Source organism: Limanda limanda, chromosome 2, assembly GCF_963576545.1.
Source record: "Limanda limanda chromosome 2, fLimLim1.1, whole genome shotgun sequence".
Taxonomy (NCBI): domain Eukaryota; kingdom Metazoa; phylum Chordata; class Actinopteri; order Pleuronectiformes; family Pleuronectidae; genus Limanda; species Limanda limanda.
The window spans coordinates 11,287,693-11,312,387 of NC_083637.1; the positions used below are offsets into that span (position 1 = coordinate 11,287,693).

The 24,695-nt window shown below is 41.3% G+C and overlaps 2 protein-coding genes and 1 long non-coding RNA gene across 5 annotated transcripts; 2 read left to right on the top strand and 1 right to left on the bottom strand.

Moving 5' to 3' along the window:
• Nucleotides 1–1,952: 1,952 nt before the first annotated feature.
• znf330 (zinc finger protein 330) lies at nt 1,953–12,068 on the bottom strand. Of its 3 annotated transcripts, none has more exons than XM_061092265.1 (12): nt 12,019–12,068; nt 10,241–11,185; nt 7,429–7,486; nt 6,900–7,149; nt 6,798–6,817; nt 6,636–6,706; nt 5,731–5,807; nt 5,451–5,577; nt 5,237–5,341; nt 5,034–5,080; nt 3,643–3,760; nt 1,953–2,807 (listed from the first exon to the last, which is right to left on the bottom strand). In XM_061092265.1, the coding sequence occupies exons 4-12, from the start codon at nt 7,017–7,019 to the stop codon at nt 2,518–2,520; spliced, it is 975 nt and encodes a 324-aa protein (XP_060948248.1). In that variant the 5' UTR covers nt 7,020–7,149; nt 7,429–7,486; nt 10,241–11,185; nt 12,019–12,068; the 3' UTR covers nt 1,953–2,517. The 3 variants fall into 3 exon arrangements, with proteins under 3 accessions (XP_060948248.1, XP_060948254.1, XP_060948264.1); XM_061092271.1 differs by having other exon boundaries at nt 12,000–12,037; XM_061092281.1 differs by lacking the exon at nt 10,241–11,185 and having other exon boundaries at nt 12,019–12,060.
• Nucleotides 9,231–9,795, top strand: LOC132996853 (uncharacterized). The gene is made up of 3 exons (XR_009677142.1): nt 9,231–9,321; nt 9,477–9,553; nt 9,719–9,795. It is a non-coding gene; the product is annotated as an uncharacterized LOC132996853 (long non-coding RNA).
• Nucleotides 10,378–24,344, top strand: rnf150a (ring finger protein 150a). Its single transcript, XM_061092251.1, has 7 exons — nt 10,378–11,031; nt 17,245–17,495; nt 18,508–18,579; nt 18,747–18,829; nt 18,973–19,069; nt 19,212–19,401; nt 22,535–24,344. The coding sequence occupies exons 1-7, from the start codon at nt 10,578–10,580 to the stop codon at nt 22,651–22,653; spliced, it is 1,266 nt and encodes a 421-aa protein (XP_060948234.1). The 5' UTR covers nt 10,378–10,577; the 3' UTR covers nt 22,654–24,344.
• The last annotated feature ends 351 nt before the right edge of the window (nt 24,345–24,695 follow it).

The window sequence follows — 24,695 nt, forward strand, 5'->3', positions numbered from 1 at the left end:
AATTGGCCGGCCCAATTGGAGGGAATTTAGAGAGGAAGAAGAGAAAAAAAAAAAAACAACAACATAGCGGACCAGACCGGCCCACATTGGGTCAACGGCCCACCGGGATTATGCCCGGTATGCCAGATGGCCAGTCCACCCCTGCACACACACACACACACACTCACACCCACACACACACACACACCAAATCCAATACAATTGAAGTTAATTGTGACAACTTTTACAGAAGTAAAAAAAAAATCAGCAGAAAAAAACATGAAATGTCTCCATATTTTTTATCTCAACCTGCTGATGACACGGATCCGCTGTGTGAGAGGCTCTGCTGTCACTCAACATCCGTCCTGACAGATCAGATCACACTGGGAGGCTGGGAGAGTTGATGGGAGGTTTATTTCATTGGATTCTTTCATAAACCAAAAGCTTATTTCTGGGATTTAAATGTCACATCAAAAAAACTGGCACTAAGTTTAGGAATACATGTCAGGTGAGACCCTATTGAAATTGTAAGGATTATTATTATTATTATTCAGGCAAATTAATTGGCTTTTTGAGGGCTTTACCATGCTCAACGTCTTACCAAAATTTGCAGAAAGTTAGAAAGTGGTGAAATGTACGTATTCTGAAGGAATTTTCAATGGGCGTCGCAAAATGGCTCAACGGTGGCCCCCGAGACCCCCGAGACCCCTGGAACGTGTTCACATTGACCGGTCTTCACAAAAATTGGTATATACACGTGTATCATGACCAGACAAACAAAAAAGTATTTAGGTGCAATTGGAAAAACACAACAGGAAGCCTGCTATTTTGCATTTAGTGGCCATTTTGGCCATATTCATGGCCATATTCCACATTTCCTCAAAACCGTGTCAACAGCGAAGGTTCATCCCTTGCCAAAGGAGACGATGTTGTCATAACTCCACTGTGCATTGTCCTATCACATTTTTTATTTATTTCAGGCAAAACGCATGTAAGGCTTCAAAATGCATGTGCTCGGGCCCGCCCAGTGCTGCTTTGCAGCCCTAGAAATTTTAGTTTATATTTTTAGTTTATTATTATTATTATTGATTTTCCCCCTCTTGTGCAGGTTCTCTCCAAGGCATAATAAAGAAATACTGAGGTGAAGGTCAGATTACGAACGACAGTTTGAGTTGAAACTGGCGCCAAAGCCATAAAGTCCCAAAAACACTTGTTACTTGTTATTTCATTACTTTTCAAATGTGTAATAAAATAAAAAAATACTTGTATAATTTATGTTGGACTTTACCTGTCCTAGTTGATTATAATTTCATCATGGCTGTTTAGGAACTCAAACTGGTTGTAGAGCCACTTAAACAGAAAAACACTTATACACAAAACCCTGTGATGTTGACTCCCATTTATTGGAACCATTGCAGTGCTGGTTCTAAACCTGAGCCCGCCACAAAAGATGAACACAATTTAGTGAGTGGTGATAACTGATAAGGGCCTCAACTATTTAATTGGTGAAGTTGGCTGGATTTAAGTGAAGTAATAAAAATAATGGCACTCGGCACAGTCCCTTTAGATTAATCTGCACCTATTACAAACAGGTCATAGATATCAGTTCCCTAAATATATAACTGATTATTGTCAAGATACAGAAAGTATTCCCAGGGAAATTATTTACAATGTTAAGAATGTGAGGGAGAAGAAATCCTGGGTGCTCAAAACTAACTTGTGATCTGTATCTGAAAAATGTGAACGTGTCCAAACACTGTGCAGAGGTGTAAACATCATCAGAGGTAACTGTTAGATTATCACTTTGTCTGCCATACTGGATTTTAGGAATCTGTTTGGCCTCTGTTCGGTTAAATAAAAAATAAACAATTGGCATCGCCAAAATAAACAGCAAATTGTGTTTCGTAAGAAAAGACCCTGATGTTTTACTTTAAACGTTCAAAGAGATAAAAAAAAAAAGAAACTTCAAAAAATACTTTGGGAGACAGCAGCTGCTCCAACTTTATTCACCCAACAACATTAGGTCCCCAGTTTGTGGAGAGAACATGTGGAAACAGTAACAGTTACAGAGTGATTCTTCTCAAATAAAATTACATTTACCAAGTCAACAAACACCAGGAGCCAAAAAGGGTTCACAGCTCCTCTTTGCCTCGGGGCCTCGTGGAGCAGTGATCCAGCTCGGACTTTAAAAAGAGAAGGAAACAAGTCCTCTGAGAACTGGGTGAAGAAACCTCTGGATTTGGATATATATTGTGTCCATATCATTAAAAGCCTGTCAATTACCAACAGTTTGCAGTTTGTTCAGATTCATAACGTTGTTTACATATTTTTGTGTGGATTTAGAACATCTTTACATCACAGTCCTCAGAGGGACTTTTTAATATTTCTTACTCTGTCAACACTAGTTGTTACACACACACGCACACACACAAACGTCTCTTAATTCTTCAATCGTTTCTGCTGTGAACCTCCACTGAGAGGATTTGGATCTTTGGGACCTCGGGCTCCAGCAGCCGGCTCTCCAGTCTCTGTCCTGGTTCAGGAAGCAGTTCCCGCCAACTTAAGAGCAGCCAGGGAATCGGCAGCTGCCTTCTCTTCAACCTCTTTCTCCTCCTCCTCTTCCTCCTCCTCCTCATCATCTTCCTCCTCATCATCCTCCTCATCATCATCGTCATCCTCCTCTTCATCATCATCCTCGTCGTAGTTCGGTTGGGCTCCGCCTCCAGAGGCCAAGTTCTTCCAGTAGTTGTCATACCCTGACGCTCCATCGTCACCGTCGTCGTCTTCGTCATCGACGCCCGCCTGGCGGCCATACTTCAGGGTGCGAGCTGCAGAGAAACACAGACGTGGAGTCATTTACAAAAATATTGTAAATAGTGTATCTTTGCAATTTTTTGAAAATCTGGTTCACAGGTTTCAAATTATTTCATTATTTATAAAAGGTTAAATCAGGAAAGATCCAGGCTACAGTAAACACTACATTTTTGAGATCGCACCACAAAGTCCATTAAGTAGCTGTTCTGGAGTTTTGGTGAGATCGAGTCCAAGGTCAAAATGTATCATCCATAATTTATTCAGCTTCTGATATTCAGTTTTTGATGAGACTGGGGTGTCGTGTTGGATTACACTGAATTATACGCACTGCATATCAGTGAAATTCCTCACTGTATTCAACATAACCCGTCATACACTTCCTGAAGTCAGCCACAAACACTTATTCTACACTTATACTCAAGTATTCATCTTGAAACATTGTATCACCATAAAATATGAATTACAAAGCTATGTCCCTGTTTCCCTTATTTAACAACATTAGTTTTCTAAAAGAGTATTTTCATAATAAGAGATCTTGCATTAAGCGGAGGCTGCTGCTCGATCGTTTTTAAACCCATGTTTTCAATAGTGTTTTCAACATTATACATTTTTCTTGAAAACTGGCAAAAAAAGGAAGACATGGTTGTCAAATGATGGAATTTGTTATAATGGCTGTGTGGTTAAAACGTATTTCATAATATTGTTTTGAAACAGACAGAAAACTCAGTTTCGTTTTCTTCTAAATCACGATTCAGCAGGGAAGTCACAGCTACAGCAACTTCCTCTCAACGGCAGTTTTCCTGGAACAAAACCAACTTCCAGTCCATGAACAGTTTGTGCAACACTCACTGGACATGCTGAGGTCTTTGGTTTCCTGCGTCTCGTGGCCACACTTGGGACATGGCAGATTTTTCCCCTTGTCCTGTTTGAAGACCTTACTCTTGGCGTGGTCGTCACAGTAACAGGACTGAGAGGGGGGGTGAACAAACAGTTAAAATCATCATGTGGAAATGTTCTACTTCACACAGGATTTACCTTTTGCAATCTACATTCAAAAACTTGACATCACAAAAATCTAAAACTGAAATCTCTTATTCATTAAGTATTTGCTGTGCTGCTACACACTGTGACCAGGTGCATCCATGTGTACACGATATATATCCGTGTTTATACAACATCCCGTTCCTTGAGTGTGTGTCACACAGCATTAAAAAGGCCAAAGTCCGCCGCCAGGAGACTCCTCCCCTTCTGCATGCAACACTGCTCCTTAATTGCCTTGAACACCTCCTTTTTATTCCTGGCATTTAATGTAAAGTTGTAAAGTTACACGGAACAGTGCCTGTCTGTCAACTAGTTTGGTGCGGTGGTGCAGATACCATTGTTACCATGGCTACTGCTGATTAGGAGGCCTCTGGGTAAGGGGCGCGACATGTCCAACACGCGCTCTGAGCATGTGACTAATCACGAAACAGTGAGCAGGCTGACTAACTATATCAGGCTGAACGTTTTGAGACTCAAGTAATATGTATTTTAAACATTACACTATGTAAACCTATTCTAGTAGAGCACCAAATTAAAATTCTGAACCTGTAAATGACCCAAAAATGGTGGATTTAATGTAAATATGACTGAATCCTCCAGTAGTTAAATGTGTTATCAGAAAAAAAGTGGCCAGACGCTATCACAGGCAGCCTTGTGCTTTTAATCTGTGCACATGCATGCGTGTTATTTGCATTTGAGCAGTTCACCGAGTAAATATCAAATGTAAAACCACTTTAAAACAGTCAAAGGAGGAAAAAAGGAAAAAACAATCCACTGGCTGCATTTTCTGCCTCATCTGGGGAGTCCAGTTTCATCTGATCAGAGCAGCCTCTTTCTTCTGAGTGAGAGCGATCTGCTTTAATAATTAATCCTAATTACACGTTTCCTGTGTAGCAGGAATGTTTAGTGTTATGGGGCGAACAGAAAGACTGGACCTGACTCTGTCTGCGGAGATGTGGGTTGTTCGTCTTTGTTTGCGAAAAACAATTGTGTTGATCTGATGAAATGTGTGTGTGTTTCGTTTTCACTTTCTGTAACCTTGTGAGATTTCATGCTTTCACATATAGGGGACCGACTTCTATAAGTGTGTGAAATGTAGTGCAGCTTGAAGGGGGGATGTCGGGCCTTGGCGGAGGTATGCACTCAACTGAGGGCCATTCTAGTTACATGCAAGTACAGTAACATATTTCCTCCCTCACCTTACAGCGCAGACAGGAGTGCTGTCCAAGTCTGTTACAGGAAATACCTAAAGTGGAATGTGACAAAGGGAAGAGTTATGTAAACAATACAGCTGTTTCTCCTGCACTCATACGCTCCACAGATTATTATCTCTGATACATTGGCTTCACTTTCCCCGTAAGGCTGGTGACTGACAACATGGGAGGAAATCTCAATGACTCACATTTGTATGTTTCAGCCTGGAGGACTTGGCAGCTCGCCTGGTGCTCAAACTGGTCGTCCTCACACAGGAAGTTGTCACAGAAAGAGCAGCGGAAAATTCGGCCTCCTGTTCAGAAAGTGAAAACAGTGACAGCGGTGAGATTCTTTGTGATCGTGACGTGAGTGAGTCACTTTCAATCAAACAGCGGAGATGGGGGGGGGGGGGGTCGTCTTACCATGATCCCAGACACTACGCTCACACTCAATGCAGTCTGCATCCGTCAGGGGACACACACAGGCGTGAGTGCTCAGACACTTCCTACCGTGGCACACCCAAGCTTCACAGAAGTCACACACTGCTCCCTTGTGGTCAAAAAAAGGAAGACATATTTTAAGAAAAGGCCACTGAGTGAACATTAATAACTTTGAAATAAATAGGACAGGATGTCAGGAGTGGACGAGTCACTGCACCTTGTACTGTGTGGATGTATTAGCTCAGAAACATTGTTATCTTACCACCATGGCCATCCCAGTGGTGTGGATTCCAGGATGTTTGATGACACAGTCTGATGACTTCATGCACTTGGTTTTGCCTAGAAACATAAAATGTCAAATTTAAATCAGTTAATAGGTTGTTACACAATTCAAACAGGAATCATGGATACTGGGAGACAATTGCAGTAACAAGTAGGAAGGGTTTAACAAGATACTAGGTCACTGGTCTTAAAAGGCAACACAACCCCAATCCTTCCTTCTCTCCAATGTGCGTTTTTAAAATTGATTTTAAGATTTTACTGATCAATTTTCAACCAAAAATTGCTGGCTGTTCCAAAGTCAAGGTTGAAATCTAAAGGGAACTGTGCTCACTTCTATTAAATAACTTCTTCAAACACCTTTTTACAAACCTGCTCTCATGTGACGTAGTGTTTTTACTGTTTTATTTTCACCTTTTACTTTACTTGCTCATTTCTTTTCATTGTCATATCTTCAAGTTTCTATTTACTTTTCTTTCATTGCCGTCAAAGCACTCAGTTTTTTAAAAAGTGCTATACAAGTCAAGTTTTTTATTATTAGTATTATTAGTAATATTTTAGGCCAGGGTGCATAATGGCACATTTTTATCCAGCGCTTTTCAACCTGTGCCTAGGAACTATATAATTTGGGATATTATTCTAACATGTGCTGTGTGTGTAGCCAAAGAGAGTCAGACTGAGCTTGAGCCAGACGGATACACATATATGAGCCTTTCACAGACATATCAGTATCTGTGTGTATGTTTTGTGAAATTCAATTAAATTTGGCTGTATTTCTTATTGTATTATGAAGTTTTTGGTTAAACTTGACCTCGGCCAGACTGCACTGATGATGGACCCGAGCTTTGCAACACCCACCCACCCTGAACACACGACACAGTTACTCACCACACTGTGCACAGATGGGCAGCTTCTGCACCGAGTTGCAGAAGTAGCAGAACGCTCTGTTCTTCTGTTTCCTGCCAGAGAGAAACAAAGTGTGTTTATAACTCAGTGATCGCTCTGCTTCTCTCCATCTTCTGAGAAACGTTCAATGGAACCAACACTCACCTCTGGCATTTGTCACAATCCTGCAAAGACAGACCACAGCCAAGTTAAATGAGTGAGGAACAGAACAGTGTGTGTTTGTTAGCATTAGCATTGCCCACCCACCATGTTGAAGTTACACGGGTGTTTGGCTACATCCACATGATCTCGGTTGGCTCGGCTCTGCTTCTCTCTCTCTTTGCGGCTCTCCGCCTTCTTCCGAGCACCGGTTTTCTTCTTGGGCATCTCGGCGCCACAGGTTCGATGCTCGATGCGCTGACAGGAGTTTTTTGTTGTTGTTGTATTTCACTCCAGGCTTCCTGTCAACAGGAAACTGCCGAGGCCAACACGCAGCTACAAGCTAACCTGAGAGCAACTGGGCGAACAGAGGACACAGTCAGATTTACACGGTTTTTTATTGATGTGGTTTCTGTCGTTGGTACAAAGTGAGTCTGCTCAGGGAAGTGAATCCTCTCTGACATCACATGTTTGTGTCGTGTCAACGCACACTCACTACACACACACACAGTCTCACACTCACAGTCTCACACTGACGGAAACACACAACAGGGAGTTAAGCTTCATTCGTGATCCACAGACACACACACAAGTATCACGACTGGTTTCACACTCTGGTTTTTAACAGTTTTTTTACCTGAGAGATGAGCAGCAGCGCAGCAGCGACCGGGGTCCGATAGGGAAATGGGAACGTACTGAAACACAGTGCCAGACGATTAGTTCCTACAGTTAGTTCCGCGCTCTTTGAATTCAAGTAAATATATTTACATCGGTAAATGTAAATACAAGTATTACATCATGACTAGAAAATGAAGATCAACTGCAGAGTGCACATACCACAAATACACCCACATCAGGGACTCTGACTAACACACACAGACACACACATTCACGTCTCTCTATAGCTGTGAGGACATAATTCGTAATATCATATCATAATCATAATTCACAAAAACACGCACACTTCACCATCAGGGACTGAAAATAATGTAATGCAATTGTGAATTCAGTGAATAAATATTAATAATACATATGGTTCCTCTACCTCTGTATGTAGTTATTTGCTGATGCTGCTATTATTGTTTTCACACTGTATTGTTTAAATATGGTACACATATACATATATAGAGATCTAGTAGAGAAAAGTTTGTTGTATATTCATTATACCTGAGTATGATGACAATAAACCTTGAATATGAAACCAGACACATCAATTCAATGTGGACTCAACATGTCAAAGTTGGTTTGTTTGTTAGTTAATTACTTAGTTAGTTAAACAACAGGTAGGGAACTTGCAGACCTGTTTTCTGTCTCACACTGGGAGCTCTCAGTGACATTGGTGAATGTTTGACCTCCATCGAAAGAAATGTAACAAATAAAAATACAAACACATGCAGGGTAACAAACCAGTTTTCTTTTTACTGCATTCATGCTGGTTTCAGGTTTTCTTCTGAGACAGTCCAAATGTCTCACAGACCAAATAGAACACAAATAGAAATATGACAAATGTCATATTAAATGGTTGTGTGTGCTTATCCATTTGCTGGTAATGTAAACTCTTATTACATTTTGTCAACTATATTAAGGGTTTAATACATATTAAATCAATGTAAATATCAATAATTTTGTATTTAAACATTGTAATCATTTTTTATTCTGGTGGCAAACATCAGGCTACTTTAGATAAGAACTCAAATTAACAAGCACTTCTTGTTTTCTTTTGACACTTCAATCAGTCAGTTTTCTAACATCTATAATATGTTTTTATGTGGGTAGTTGACAAATAAGGGTGAAACAGTATTTTTTTAATAAAGTTCTAATAAGGATTACAGTTGTATGAAATTATAATGTTCAAATGCTGAATTTTTTTTTTTGAACTGCTAGTGTTCCTCGGATTTTTTGTATAATTTCATTGCGGTGTGACCGGCCGTCACACCACAGGACATTTTCATCTTTTTGAGTCATTGCTATACAAGACAGACCTTAGCTATTATGCCAACTGAATAATAACACAATTTAACCTTAATATGTTTAATTAAATTTAAAAAAAAAAAAAACTAACTAATGTAACTGTCGTTTCAAAAATCTGATTTTCCATGTCACGCCACAGGACAGCATTTGTGTTACGAAAGTTATTTTGCTGTAAATACTCATATAATAGTTTTTTGCATATTAAAACCTAATATTAATAAAGTCATTATATACAATATAATGCCAAGGCAGTTATTACCTGCTCCAGATAATTCTGGTTTATTTTGTTAATATGTAAGTTTAATGCTTCACCTATGTTACGGTCACACCGCAGGACATTTTGCGTATTCACCTTAAAATATAATCAAAACATAACAGATATTTCATACAAAATCATAAGTTTAAAACAAAGTACCATAATATGCATCACATCCATGTGTTGTTTAAGTGGTTAAATGTAGGAGTAGGAGTCCAGATCCCCAGGTTCTGTTACCACGAGCGCCTCTCAGTGGCAGGAAACTGCCGTATGTGTTTGGTGGAGATCGAGAAAGCTCCAAAGGTAACAAGAGGTTATCTGCTTGTCTTAGCCACATTATTTTAGTAGCCACTAGGTTGAACAAGCACTCAAGAGAGAGTAGTTACAATGGATTAGAAACTACTGTAAATGTTTGAGTGTGGTATTTGATTTGTGTGTGCTTGGTTGTGTGCCTTCAGCCGGTAGCAGCCTGTGCCATCCCCGTCATGAAGGGTTGGAACATCCTCACCAACTCAGAGAAGACACGCAAAGCCAGGTACAATTAAAAAAAATTATTCAATCTATTGTAAAACTTTAAAATACGTACCTGTAGGTAATAAACAATTGTAAATTAGCTTGACGAACTTGTGTGTGTGTGTGTGTGTGTGTGTGTGTGTGTGTGTGTGTGTGTGTGTGTGTGTGTGTGTGTTTGCATCATCAGAGAAGGGGTGATGGAGTTCCTGCTAGCCAACCACCCACTGGACTGCCCCATCTGTGATCAGGGAGGAGAGTGTGATCTCCAGGTAATTAAAGGACATTCACACTTAGTTACATAAAAATCATGCGTCATGTCATCCACCCATATACCATGATAACATTTGTAATTGAGTGGTTTAAAGGATTTATGACACATTATATCATATCATATTATATTATACTGCATTACATTGCATATTGCAATATGACACTGTTAACTGTTTTGCATTTAGCATTTCACTTTTTACTTCACTTTTTATATTTTTTATATATTTTTATTCAGAAATGTTTATCTCAAAATAAATGTTACTTTGTATAAATATTGGTTAAAAGTGAGTAAATAAGAAGTAAACAGTGAGTAAATATATACTGGTTTCCCATTTTTTTATTGCTCTCCTAGGCATGTTGTATTTATTGCGTTTTTATGTTTCTATATTCATTGTTTGCACCAATAACCAGAGCAAATTCCTTGTATGTGTGAACGTACTTGGCAATAAAATACTTCTGATTCTGATTCTGATGTTCTCCACGTGCCACAGGGGCGTCAGGAAACCAGTCCCCGCCCAGGTCACGTGGGTCTGAGCGGAGAGCCAATCAGGAGGCAGCAGACGAAACAGCTGACAGGGAACAACAACACAGGAGTCAGCTCCTGCAGGTGCTGCTGCGAGAGAGCGGATCTGCTGCCACGTTCATGCTGCTGCAACCTGTAGCTCCTCTTGCAGGAGGACTGTGCTGATCCACTGAGGAAGAGGAGGGAGACGAGGAGGAGGAAGAGGAGGAGCAGGAGGAGCAGGAGCAGGAGGAGGAGGACGCAGCCCTGCACGATGGCCCCGTCCCTGATCCTCGCCTGCCGCAGCCTGGCTCTCTCGACGTGGCTGCTCTCCTTCTGCTTCGTGCACCTGCTGTGTCTGGACTTCACGGTGGCGGAGAAGGAGGAGTGGTACACGGCCTTCGTCAACATCACCTACCTGGAGCCCGGCACCGCGGAGGTGAGGTCGGAGAAGAGTGAGTGCGGCCGCTACGGAGAGCACTCGCCCAAGAGGGAAGCCCGGGGTCTGGTGCTGCTGCCGCGCCCCCTGCAGGACAGACAGGCGTGCGACCCCCACGTCAGGTTCCCCCCCGTGGCCCACCACGCCGCCTGGGTGGCGCTGGTGGCTGCTGGGAACTGTACCTACCGGGACAAGATCCGGAACGTGGCCAGCCTCAACGCCTCGGCGGTGGTCATATACAACGTGGGCTCCAGCAACCCCAACGAAACCATAACAATGCCCCATCCAGGTGAGAGAGACCAGGTGTCATCCCTCTGTCCTGACTCATGACAGACCTCTGGGAGTAGCCCAGGGTTTCCTGCAAGCAGAGCATTCATCCCACCACAGGTGTCCTCTGTCCCACAGGCCTGAGAGGACACATGTCCCCAATAAGCTGGACACCTCTGGTTAAGATGAATGCTTTCAAATTAAAATCTGTTTATTGAAGGATTTTCAATATATATAAGTGCAGTGCTGAATGGACGTTACAGAGACAGGAGGTAAAGATGATTACAACAATCAACACCAATGTGTCCAGACAGGCATGGATTGGGCAATATAACTTAAGGAACAAACAAAACAAGAACAAAAACACAAGGTAACAACAGAAAAAAAAAAGAAGAAAAACAGAGAAAAAAACAAATGCAACAGTATACAGAAAAGAAAGAAAATATATCAAATAAAATCTTCATGATGAATGCTTTCATTCCCCCTGCAGTAGCCCAACAATCAGTGGGTTTCTGGTTAAACTAGAAAACAAGCAATGGCTGCAACTACTCACAACTACTGCATACACCTGCTGATTGATTGTAGTGGAAAGCTTTCGGCTATGTAATGATATACCACTATAGGACTGGATAAAGTTTGACAAAAGTTCAGGTACACATGCGAAAATAGTACAATTTGTGATGCTTTACTTTGGGAGATTCTGACAGATGTTGGTATAAAAACAGTGAAATCAAATGTTAAAACTTAACTGTTCCCACATACAATTTCTATTTGCTTCAAGTCAGAATTCTTAATACTTAATAAATCAGAATATCAGATTCCAAAAAGCGAAATATAACCACTGATAACTCAAAGTACTAAAACAACTTTGTATGCAATAAAAACCAAGGGTGAAGAATAAAAGACAGAAAGACTCTTTAACACTTTCACAGTCCCCACATAGGCTGTCAGTTTTCCCAGTAAGAGATAAGTAAGCATCTGTTTTTTTACCTACAATGGTGGAGTTTACCTGTTGTACTGGGACTGTGTAGTTGCAGAAAACCCTGTTCTGTTGTGTACTTAAGTCCCAGTCACAGCATAGTACAAGTACAAAATAGTGTAATGATTAAATAGCACTGTAACTGAAGGTTAATAAATATCCAGACAGGCTTGTGTCAAGGTCGCCCCTCCACAAAAGTTCATGAAAATCGGTTCAGTAGCTTTTTTTTATAATCCTGTTAACTAACCGACAATTGCTGATGAAAACAAAAACCTCACTGACAGAGGAAATTACTCCTCAAGACGAAGCTGAGGAGGAACAACAGCAGAATCTTCGATAACTGAAATGAGTAAATAAACACGTTGTTAACCTCAACAAAACTGTAGAGATAATCCATGGCAAACGTCCTGAAAACACAGTTAGAACAGATTGAGCTCCAGTGTCGGTCACAGTTTCTCTCCCTGTTCACAGGAAACAGAGCAGGTTGATGCAGAGTTAATTGGACTAACACTCGACTGTGTAAATAGCATCAGTCGTTCGCTGGCTGTTCGTGACAACTACATAAAACCCTGATCGTGTTCTCAGGAGGTGAATCTAAAATCCAACATAGATACAGACGTGGGGCTGTTGGTTTATCTTTGTGGGGAATTTATCTATTAGTTTGTAAATCTCATAGATAATCAGGTTTTTAAATGGCTGGTTTGATGTGTGAGGACGTCTGGCTTTTCATGTTAGCAGTGCCAGAGTGTGTGTGTGAGTGTGTGTATGTGCTAATGAGAGGCGAATTGTAAAGTGCTCTGTATGTTAAAGTAGAACAATGCTATCTAAGCAGATTTAACGTCTTGATGTCTCTGACAGAGCAGGCTCTCTTGCATATACTTCATTTAGTGTAGCAATAACTCCATAACTCTCCTATAGTTTTTACACAGTACTTTTTTTAAACCGGCTAAGATAAAAGCCATTTTCCTATAGCTGAGTGTAGTTTTTACACCGTATTTCTATCTTTCTGTACCGTTTTAAACCTTATTCTGTGTTATTTGTGAGAATGTTTGTATGTTTGCCAGCTGACATTTAGGCCAACGAGAATCTTCTTTCCCACTCGACTTGTATTTCCATCAGGAAATGAGCTCTCAGGCTGTTGCTAGTTCTCCTAAAGGTGTGGCTCACCCTGACCAACTTCTGACAAAAGGGTCGCTGCAAAAACACAAACATGCAAACACAAAATGATGACTTCAGAATCAACTTTTTGAATAATATTCATGTAGTAAACACAGGAGGGTAAATGGAGATAATTGGGTGGTAAAATAGAGAAGTTGTAGGACTCATGTTAAACCATCAATAACATAAATCTGCACCTAATATTTTTATATCCACATGCTCGTGGTGACAAACTTTTTTATAGTCACACACTCTGTTGTTGCTCTCAGGCGTCGCTCAGCGCACAGTTTTTGTTTTGCAGTCGCAGATGACGTCCTTCTTGCTCCCAGCTGCAACAGGCAGATAGTAATACATTTGTTTTTTAAAAACTGCAAGCCCGCTGCCAAGCACCAACACCAGCCGGACCTGACAAGGTTAGAAACCAGCTGGTGAACACAATGGAGCGTTCAGCAGGAAAAAAGCCACTTTTTTTCCTCAGCAGCTGGTGGAAATAAAAACAGTGACTATTGGACATGCAGGCATCAGGTTCCCCAACACAACCACGGCAACCAAATCCTGAGACTGCTCTCTGTCGTGTGGAAGTTTGAATGTGAAGGTTTATGCTCACATGTTTGTTACAACTATATAAGTAGTTATCCTCCGTAAGTGCACATGTAGCTACTTAGGTGCAGTTTGGGGTTAATTACCCTGTTCTTTTTCGTAAATCATTTATTCATACAGGTTTTGTTTTGTCAAATTTGATTTTTCAATCAATTTATCTCTAATTTTACTTTGGTGGTTATTTGACTGGTAATCTTTCATCATAGAGAGACAGTCCAGGGCAGATCCTGAGTTTACCTTTGCTGATAAAAGCAGGGCCATGACATAAAGTACAAATTGAGTCACTAAGAGACACAGAAGAGGCAGCCAGGAGAGGTGTGATGACAAAGATAGTAAAGGGGGAAGGTAAGAGCGAGTGCGGTGACAGAGAAACAGGTTGTAATGTGTTGATTAAATGTGAGGCTGCCTGAAGAGTGGAGCACTTCCCTGTCCAGAGGCAACACAGCTGGGCTGTAAAATCCACAGTCTCCATGAGCCAAGTGTTTTACTCCCTCCTCCTCGAGCCCGAGCGCAATGTCACCATGAAGCCAGGTCAGACATATCAGCTCTGGAAGGGTTGGTTCGGCCTGAATCACCCTGCTGGTCTCCATTAGGCAAAGTCCTTTTCCTGTCAGAAGTCCAGGGAACCTCACGAAACCCGAATCAGATTAAATCCCATAGATGAGATGAGAGTAACATAAGAAGACAGATCTCACTCTGGTGTCAGTGCAGCAGCCAATTAGCACAAAGGAAACATGTAGCCTGGGTTTGTCTAAAGGTGAAAACATGTCTATCGTCCACTTGTTTGATCACACAGAAATTAAAATGTAAAAATGCCCCCCTTGTTTCCATGCTTTATGCTAAGCTAATTAGCTGCTGCTTTAGATGTATAAGAGTTAATAGTCGTGTCATCTAATTCTCAGCAAGACAGCAAATAAACATTTCCCCCGAATATTCCCAATTAGGGATAAAACTGTTACTGGTTTCACGTTAAACTTTGGTAAAATTCCTGACGGTTAGTCGTATGATTGGAATCTTCAGTTAACGTGATTACCATGGTGATTCGGCTGGTTCTGTAACCATGGTGATCGGTTGGTACTGTAACAAGAGGAGAGCTGCTTGTGCTCCGGCCACAGCTAGAAACTGTCTGTAAGGACACTTGGTTTACTTATTCCAGGCTGAGCTTGTATCAGTACTTTTAAACACATTGAAGCATATTTTTACAAATACTGTGATAATGATAAGCATATTAAGCTATACTCGTGATACAGATCTTTCCACTGCTCCCAATGAAACACTCTGAAGCCTGAACGCTTGCAGGATCAAACCAGTGTGGCCTGCTGCTTCGTGTGAGGTGTCAGGTAAACGGTCGTAATTCTGTGTTAATCCGTGTCACAGTTTTATCCGAATGAAACTCACTCTTAAAACTGAACAGGTTGTTGATTGAGAATTTCAAAAATGTCAGTATTTATTCCTCTTAGCTTCCACATTTTGGGGCGAGTGGGTCTGAGGACTTCACAGGATCAGCCTCAGACGCTGGCCTCCACTTTTAGCAGCAGCTATTTCTGTCTGCTCTGGCTGCGTCACACTGAACAGAAGGAGATAAGAGTCAGGGCTTAGAGGAACCCTGCATGCCTCATTATGACTCCTGTTATTTCTGTTGGCTGTGAAGCCGAGGCTGAGGCCAGACTGTTTTTTTTTTTATTTATTGAATCTAGATTCTTATTCTGGACGAAACAGTTTTATTTTCTATCTTAATTTGTTAGAGCAAGAACATAGTCTGAGTTGCATGACACTGTGCAGAAATGTTCACTCGTGCAGATTTAATGCTCCACTGTAAGAAGAAGGGTTTATTGTGTTAATAAAAGCAGGTATTACATCACAGTGAGACGACATATGGTCCCACTTAATAAAACCATCAACCAGCATGTCAGAACTGTGTGAACCTGAGGATACAAACCATAAGGAAACATCAAAAGCTTTTACGAGTCCTGAGAATGAACTGTATGCGTTCATGAAACTGTCCCCCAGTCTTATTTACTGTTATTTGACATTGTTGAAAGACACAGGCCGAAACAATGACGCGTGTCTCCTCCATGTTGTGTGTTCAGCGGCGTGCTACCATCTATTTGCTGTTCAAACAAGCTTTTCATTGTTTGTAGTGCGGCTTGTTTTAGAGGCTCTAACATGCCTACACTCATTTTGAGGGAACAGCTGCTGTAATACAAGGATGAACCTTTGTTAACATTGGAGATAATACCGATTGGATTACTGATTGTGTGTAGATAGACTGTTTTTGCAGAGCAGGGAACACATGGGGAGCTTTCTCACCTAAAGTTGTTTACACGTTGCATTGTTGCCTCTAATTGAGCAGTTAAGTTGTTCAAAAGGCTTTAGTTGTATTCACCTATTTGCTTTATTAAAATAACAATCTTACCCTTGCATTCTATTTCATGGGGGATTGATGTTTAGATGTTTGGCCATATAAAACACTGTCTGTGCTGATTCTTGCACATGCATAAAAATACAACAGACATGATTTGGGCCTGACTGCTGGACCTCGGCATTAAAACACAGCAGCTGTGCAGATTTTACCCCAGACCTGTTACATAAAGGGATTTATGAGCCTGGCACTGCTCTCTGACATCGTACCACATCTGTTGGATCCAGAGTATTTAACTCCTGCGGAAAACAGCAAACATCTTGGCTGTCGTTGTCGGAACCTATGTGACAGAATCGGCCATTAAAAATAGCTGTGGGCCGTGCACGGGGATTTGTCACGCAGTGTTGTGTATCCGGTGTCGAGCTGCAGAGGAGCTGCTGCTGGTGAGGGCAGGTTGAATAAAGCCACAGTTTATGTTGACGGCTGGAGAGAGTAAAGCAGGGAGCCGCTCTGACTCCACGCAGCTGCAGCCATAACCAGGCAGCAGAGGGAATGTGATGTAACAGCACTCAGGCTGTTGATGCACGTCTGGCAATCATCAAATCGTCGACTGTTCGGTGGCTTTCAATATCATTATTTGAAAGTTTAAATCCCCTGAAACTCTGGTTTTCAATTTCTCTATAACTTTGGATATTCACAGACATCCTGAGGCATTATTTCTTGAAATATTTAACATTCAAAAACTGATCTGCTTTGATAGAACTGTGTGGGAGTGGTGGTTTAAACTGCAGACATAAGCAGGCGTCACAAAATGTTTTGAAATCCTGAATCGTGTGAACTCACCATTTCATAAATATATATCAGCTTCCTAAATAAATCTGATATAATTTAAGATCCAGGAATCATTTACTGGGGAAAAAAAATGCTCAAAGTATTCCAAATATTGCTTAATTCATGTTTTAATTGATGTTCTCCATTTAGTTATATATTATATTTTATGTTAGTTATATCTTCTGTAAATTATATCAAGTGTTGTTTAACATAAGCATGAAGGGAAAGAAAACAAATGAACATTTTATTTAATTTAACATTTTATGGTCAAAAACCTTAAAACGTGTGTGTGTGTGCACGTGCAGGTACAGGTGATGTTGTCGCCATCATGATCCCAGAGCCTAAAGGTCGTGAGATCGTGAACTTGCTGGAGCGGGGCACCATGGTCATGATGCAGATCAGCATTGGAACCCGCAACCTGCAGAAGTACGTGAGCAGAACGTCGGTGGTGTTCGTCTCCATCTCCTTCATCGTGCTCATGATCATCTCCCTCGCGTGGCTCGTCTTCTACTACATCCAGAGGTTCCGCTACGCCAACGCACGGGACCGCAACCAGGTACCAGACCGTGGGCTCTTGGTTAAATCGCCGTACAACCCGGTGAGATGATGTGTGTCTGTGTGCAGAGGAGACAAACTAGTCTCACTCTAGACATTGGTCCGTGCACTTTCCCATCTGGTGCGGACGCTGTAAGGCTGCAGGGTGAGATCTGAATTAGTCTGACAGCCGGTCGTACGGAGACGTGAAGAACCAGTGAACCATCAACCAGCTCTGCTCTCTGGCTCTCCCAGGCCGCTGTGCAAAAACTTGCTTCTGCCATCTCTCTGTAATAAATGGCCTCTGACGTTCCTTTGACGTCTGTAATGACAGGACATCACTGAGGACGTTGTAAGCTGAGCCGGTATCCGTGGCAACCATTGTTTGCTTTTTCACTTTGATTTATGTCTTATGAAGTATTCACAGATATTGAACAAATCTGTTTTCAATTTATTTTCAAGAGAGCCAAGTAGGCGGAAAGAGATTCTAAGGCCTCAGTTCTTCCGATATTTACAATTTGACCCTGTGTTTTTATTACCAACATTTATGCCAAAGAGCTGGAACAATTTGATTTGAAACATTTGCAATTGTCACAGTCTTGAACAATGTTCCCGACACATTCCACATTTTATTATTCCCACATTTCTCCAGGTTATTTCAGCTTTTGTTCATTTACGGGCACAACCTCAAGCTGTAAGTTTATTAGTCTAAAACATTTTCAGACTCGTGTTGTCTGACTGATGGACGGCAACATTCATAAAATACAATTCAGAAGATGCCTTATTAATCTAGTATTCTGATATCGTGTTAAAGTCAGGTTTTATCAAAAGTAACGGGATAATGCTTTTTTATTTTGTGGTCCACTGGTTTCGTAACTGGTTCAATGCTCGTATTCTATACCCTGATCTATACACAATAAATAATATATATACATTTTTGAATTCTAACAGACGAATGAGAAACCTGCATCCTGCTGAGTTACTGTTTTTTGTCCTCTATGATCGTAAAGTAAAGATTTATTTATGTCTTACAGAGACGTCTTGGAGATGCTGCCAAAAAAGCCATCAGCAAGCTGCAAGTACGCACCATTAGGAAAGGAGACGAGGTAAACCACTGACAGTGTCAATGAGTTCACACGTAAAACATGAACTCACAGAAATGTGTTTATTCTCATTATTTTAATTACCTGTAATTATAGTATATCGAATAAAGCTATATTGGGGAATTCTTTGGCTTCACCGTCCATGTTTGTGCATTTGTTTTGCGTTTCAGGAGACTGAGTCAGACTTTGACAACTGTGCAGTTTGCATTGAAGGTTATAAACCTAATGATGTTGTGAGGGTATTACCATGCAGGTAAGTTTTTCCATGATTACTGTTAAAATGTAACATCTCTGTATCTGTATATCCTGCAGAAAGTATTTTTACTGTGCGCTGCATGTTGGCAATCATTGGTGGTTGATGTTGTTAATTTGCGCTCTGTCCGTTTATGTTGTCAGGCATGTTTTCCATAAACACTGTGTGGATCCGTGGCTGCTGGACCACCGGACATGTCCCATGTGTAAAATGAACATCCTCAAAGCCTTAGGAGTTACTGTAAGTGCATTTTAACTGATCTGTGTTATAACTAACTGCTCTAATCTCTCATATTAAGACAAATCTAACTTTAAAGTGCAAAACCTGAAAGCGAAGAGACAAAGCATAATTTCTAAAGACTGTTGTTTCTGTCGTGTTCCAGCTCAACGCAGACTGCTTAGACGAGATTCCTGCAGACTATGAGATGTCTGTCGGAGGTCCATCCACCAACCCCATCAGCGGGGCGAGTGAAATCACAGTGAACGAGAGCTCGGTGGTGCTGGACCTGCAGCAGCTGCAACACGACGCAGAGACGGCGCTTCAGGCGGGAGAGAGCCACCTCATGGCCAGCAGTGAGTACACGCATCACACTGACAGCTCACGTCATGATCTGAAGTCCGGACATCCTCCTAAGAATTTTCCAGAGGGGCTGAATGTGAGAACACAAATGTCTGATATCCTCCCAGCACCAGAGTAAAATGTCCAGAAAAGGTCCAAGGGAGCCCATGTGAGAATACAGCAGGAAAATGTCAGAAAATGTTACAGTGAGTGATTCGGTATGTCAATGTTGGTTCTTCAACAAAGCAAAACATGAAAAAAAACAACTTACAAATATCTCAGGATGAAAAAGAGGAGTCATACACTTAGAAGATGTCCAATTGGAACGCCAATAAGAAAGCACAAGAATAATCCTGCGTTCCATTACACCTCAGAGCTCGGCCCTCGAAATGACGTCACACCCGAATAACCCGAGTTTATAAAGTTGCAGTTCCAACTTCCGACTTGGGGGTCAGAAATTCAGAGATCCAAGGTTCAATGGATTAGTTGCGTAATTAATTAGCTAACTTTATTTGAAATAGATGAGTGAGTTCCACGTTGAGCTGCTACAACCCAGCGATGCTGCTCACACACTGATGCATCACTAATCCATTACTGTGGTCCATACTGCACAGTGACTTTCACCTCAAAAACAACATGAGAACATTTTTCCATAATGTTTTTTTTCACTTAGTTAAATGGGATTTTCAAGGCAGTACATTTACACTGTGGTATTAGTACTTTTACTTAGGTAAATCATCTGAAGGCTTATATACACATGCAAAACAATATACATATTTACTTATATATACATATTTTCTGTAAGTGCCATGTGTTCAGAGATCTTAAACTGAGAAGCAGGAAAGTTTACTCATATTCAAACATATTACTCAATATTTAATCAATATTCTGTTTTCTAACAGTGTTGAATGTGAGTTTTCTCAAAGTTTTATTCGGAGGCTTGAACAAGGTCAGCAGCCACCTGCTCTGTGTCTCCAGCTCAGATCCTCATGGGTGAAGCAGAAGGAAAGAAGGACAGCGTTCCCTTGCTAGAGTCACAACCTAACCCACATACAAAGGCCCCGTTTGTTCATGACATACTATACATTACAGCACCTTGTGCAAAGGCCCGAGGGCTGTTTATGTAACTGATGACTGCTGAGCACCTGCAAGCTATTACCACTGTGTAGTGTGGGAGTACATGCACATGTTAATATGTCACGCTCCCAGAACACGGAAGCAGACCGGGTGTGTCACGCGATTAGATCACCTCTTCTTGCTTGAAAGAGGAAGAAACAGGGAAAACATTTCATCTCACGAGTTTTATCAGTCTCATTGTAATATTTTCTTTTATTAAAATCATAGACTGTATATAAAGATGGACGACATGTCGGCTCCCCGAAAGCATCTTGATCGCCCCCTGGTGGCTGACTGCAGTACAGGTCATTTACCTCCCACCTCCTCCATGTTAGTGGATAGGACGTTTGGCCAAACTAAAAAGAAAATGTTTCATGAGGTATCTCATGCTATAAAAACAGGTGACATGTCATGATTGACGGCTGAGACTGACTCCTGATGGCCGAGAGCATGTATAGGCTCCATCTGTTGATCACTACTGCAGAGACTCAGACTGGCAGCGTTTGTATTTGGGATATATTGGCTTCATTTCTGGATAGTGGGAGGAAGCGGAGACATGTTGTAAATCTTTATAAACATCTTTTTTATGCAAGCAAATGTAGATTTATGTTCAACTTTTTGTGCTTGATAAGCAGCAGAGCAGCTCGCCACAGGTCGGTATTCTGCTCGATAGTAATTAGAATATAAATCAGAGGTGATTTGTCTTGTCGCACACTAATGAGCTAACAGAGACACTGACACCGACAGGCAGTTAGCACAAGAAGAACGAGCCAATCTGTCACCATCTCTGCCTCCGAGGCTCTGCAGTGGTGCCGGGTTTTTTACCCTGAATAATGAGCCCTGTCGATAATGGTATCGCAGCCATCAGTCTTTTCCAGAGCCGTTTACTGTATGTGTGTCGCAGAAAAAAGGAAAGATTGGTTGCTTGTGGCTGTCTCATCTTTTGAGATCACAGGCCCCCCCGTAAAACCGTTGCAGTCTACAGTTGAAATGTCTCGATTGAAACAAGCCAGTCCATGAGGTGATTGTTTATAACAAACATCCATCCATACTTAAAGTCGGAGTATATACAAAACAAAATACAAAGTGCTGCACAAAAAGAAAACAGATAGTTAAAGTATTAAGTACACACTTTGGTTGTCAAACATTTGGGGTCCAAATTCTACACTTGGGTGTCATTACACTGTTGAAAAAGAAGAGGGCATGAGGTGACGTAATTATAAGAGCAGAGGCCAAACTTCAACATGATAGTAATGTGCTATCGGTTAACTTAAAAAATTTTAAGCTCTAGATTTGATGTTTTAGGTCAAACGGTTCATATAAGTCATTTTCACTTTGTTTTATTTAGTTTTTAATCTACCCACCAACTTTTCAACCAACAACGTATAACTATTTAGACCTTTCTCAGATTTCACCAATAGGTCTTTGTTGGGCATATTGACAATATGCATTAAAACAGGTGGATGGAAACACACTACCTGGAGAGGTGAAGATACCTGTTCAAATAAACAGATCCACACACCGTGAGACATTTTCTTAAGGGGATTCATAGTGTTGCACTTGTAAGCATGAAAAGTGACAAAAATATATTTGGGACTTGGGTTAGATCTGATAAGAACTTTTTAATGTACATACTGATTTTTACTTAGTGTCTTTCGGGGTCATGGTTCCCTCTTTAGATTTTCTCAGACGTACTTGCTGAGGTACAGTTAATTAAATAATAAAATTCAAATTAGTTAAAGATTAATTTAAGAATACATTTTGCACAGAATAAATGTTGGCACCTATGATGTAGTAGCTTCATTACCAGTACGAACCAGGAGGAACTATCCCAATAACCAAATAACTTTCTTTTAATGCATAAATCAAGACAAACTGATTGACATTAATATGAACCTATCCTTTAGGTGGCGATGGAGAATAATACCTTCCCTGTTGGACGTGAATGTAACTCCTCAGGGGTATTGCTGTTGCTGTATCCCACATTTCGACCTGTCAAATACTAAATGACTTCTCTCTCTGTCCCTTCAGGTGAGCACCAGCCTCCGCTCAGCTGTGATTCTGACACGTCTGTCATCATGGGCCTGGAGGTGGGCTTGTCTGAAATAGAGCTGTCAGCAGAGCGAGAATGTGATGAGGGAAAATCCTGAGCCGGTCGGAGCAGAGAGGAAAAAAGGATGATGAGAGCAGAACAGAGTGATCGGGGGGGCTCCCACAGATCCGCCAGGTCTTTGGCCCCCTGGAGGAGGTGATCTCATGGAAGATGGTGAAAATGCGCAATTCAACCCGTAGCGGCACAGAAACACTCGGCTCTGTGTGTTCCACCTGAGAAACAGACTCGTCCCCGTGTCTGCAGACTTGTTGCCTGCTCGTTCTCGTGTTTTGTGGGTGAACGCAGCTCCTGTATTGTGGCGGTCTAGTTACTCTCCACGTAACCTTTTTCACATCTTAGCATCAGAGATTCACACACACACACGCAGTCCTTGAGATGTCCGTGGCCTTCCCAGCGCTGAGAAGTCCAAATATGTTTCTCCTCACTCTGCCTGCTGCTGGACACGGTGTGAGGAGCGGGAGCGGCTCTTTAACACCCCGACTGCAGCTTTAATTATGTCAAGAAATATATGTGCAGATTATTCGATTTCTTGCCTATGAGATCACTGCCAACCTGTTCCACGAGTTTTACTGACGTGATGGAGACACAGCACATAGGGATCCTCTATCAAAGTCTCAGCTGGCGTGAAACCAGCATTTTTTTCAGAGTCAGACTTGGGGTTACGTGTTATTATCCCCCTGGTGCAGGTTTTCAAGTTCACACGGCCATGTGTGGCACGAAGGGTTTAAAACAGGTATGCACACACACACGTTATGCTGTAATTTCTAAACGTACCTGTTTCTGTCATCGTTGTGTCGAGACCTTCGTTTTTAAACTGAGCATTCCTGTTGCTAAGAGGAAACAACCAAACACAATAGATAATTTCTCACGTCCGACAATCATAGTTTGCCACGAGCAGTTTGAAGTGATGTCACCCACTGCCCTACTGAAACTGCTGCGGATTCACAAGCTACCACAACACATGGTGTCGGCCTCCTGCGTCAGGAAGGTAAGGTTTCACGCTCACGCTGCTGCTGAGGACGGCTGCGGCTGTCACCTCCAAATTCTGGCAGCGTGTACATACGAGCCGGCCAATATACATATGTCAACAAGTCTGTGCCAAGTTAATCAGTGGTATTCTAAACGTAGCTGTAGTCCGTGTACATGTGATTCCCTTGGCTGTCAATGGAGTCTGAGAGACGCTAATCTGTGCATGAAATGAAACCGAAGAAATAACAGGAGCACAAGGAATCTGAAAATCACAAAAGACTCTGCTCGGTGAAACAAAGAGGGACTCTTTTTAATTGATAGTCAAAGGTTTAATTGGGAGGATTTGAAGCTCTGTTGCATTTGATGGCATGAATAGATTGCAGCATGAAAATGTTTACAGTTTTGGACTACATCTACAATAAGCTTGCGAATTTTCGAAAATGAAAAGCATGCCCCCTAGTGTTTGTGAAGTCTTCAGAAACATCCCCACACTAAAACACCTGAACTGTAGAAAATGTAGGATTTATTATGTTGCATTTCTTTTTTTTATGTCCTTAATCACAGCCGACATCTTGTCTGGAATCGCAGAGACGATCTGGTTTCTCTGCCGAGTCTCAGCTGATTATTATTTCCCCTCCTGTTCTGTGACCACGTATACTGAATTTTTTACTATAATCAAATTCAAATGTTTGTGATTCTCAACTTTATTTTGTTATGCTCCTCTGGTCAATAATTGAGTTAAGATGCATTTTGAAACTTGGTCCTCTTGGTGTTGATTTATTCTTAACTTGACTCATTTAACTTAACTCTTTTAATTACTTTCCCTAACATTGTTTGATAAAACGGAATTTCTCAGGAAATAATCCGCAGATATAAAAAAATTGGAATGTGTTTGTAGAGTTGAAGTGCAGATCAAGAGAATAATCCTGATCTGACTGACATGTGTAGAACTGGCAGCGGTTTGCTCTCTACTGAGACTATTCAAGTTACAAGCATGTTGTAGTGTTTTAATACAGTGAAACATAACAAAGAACAAGACACGGACTATAAAAAAGCTCTCGATTGTGTTGATGGTTCCCATTAGACCTGGCCAGCGCCTATGTTGCTCGT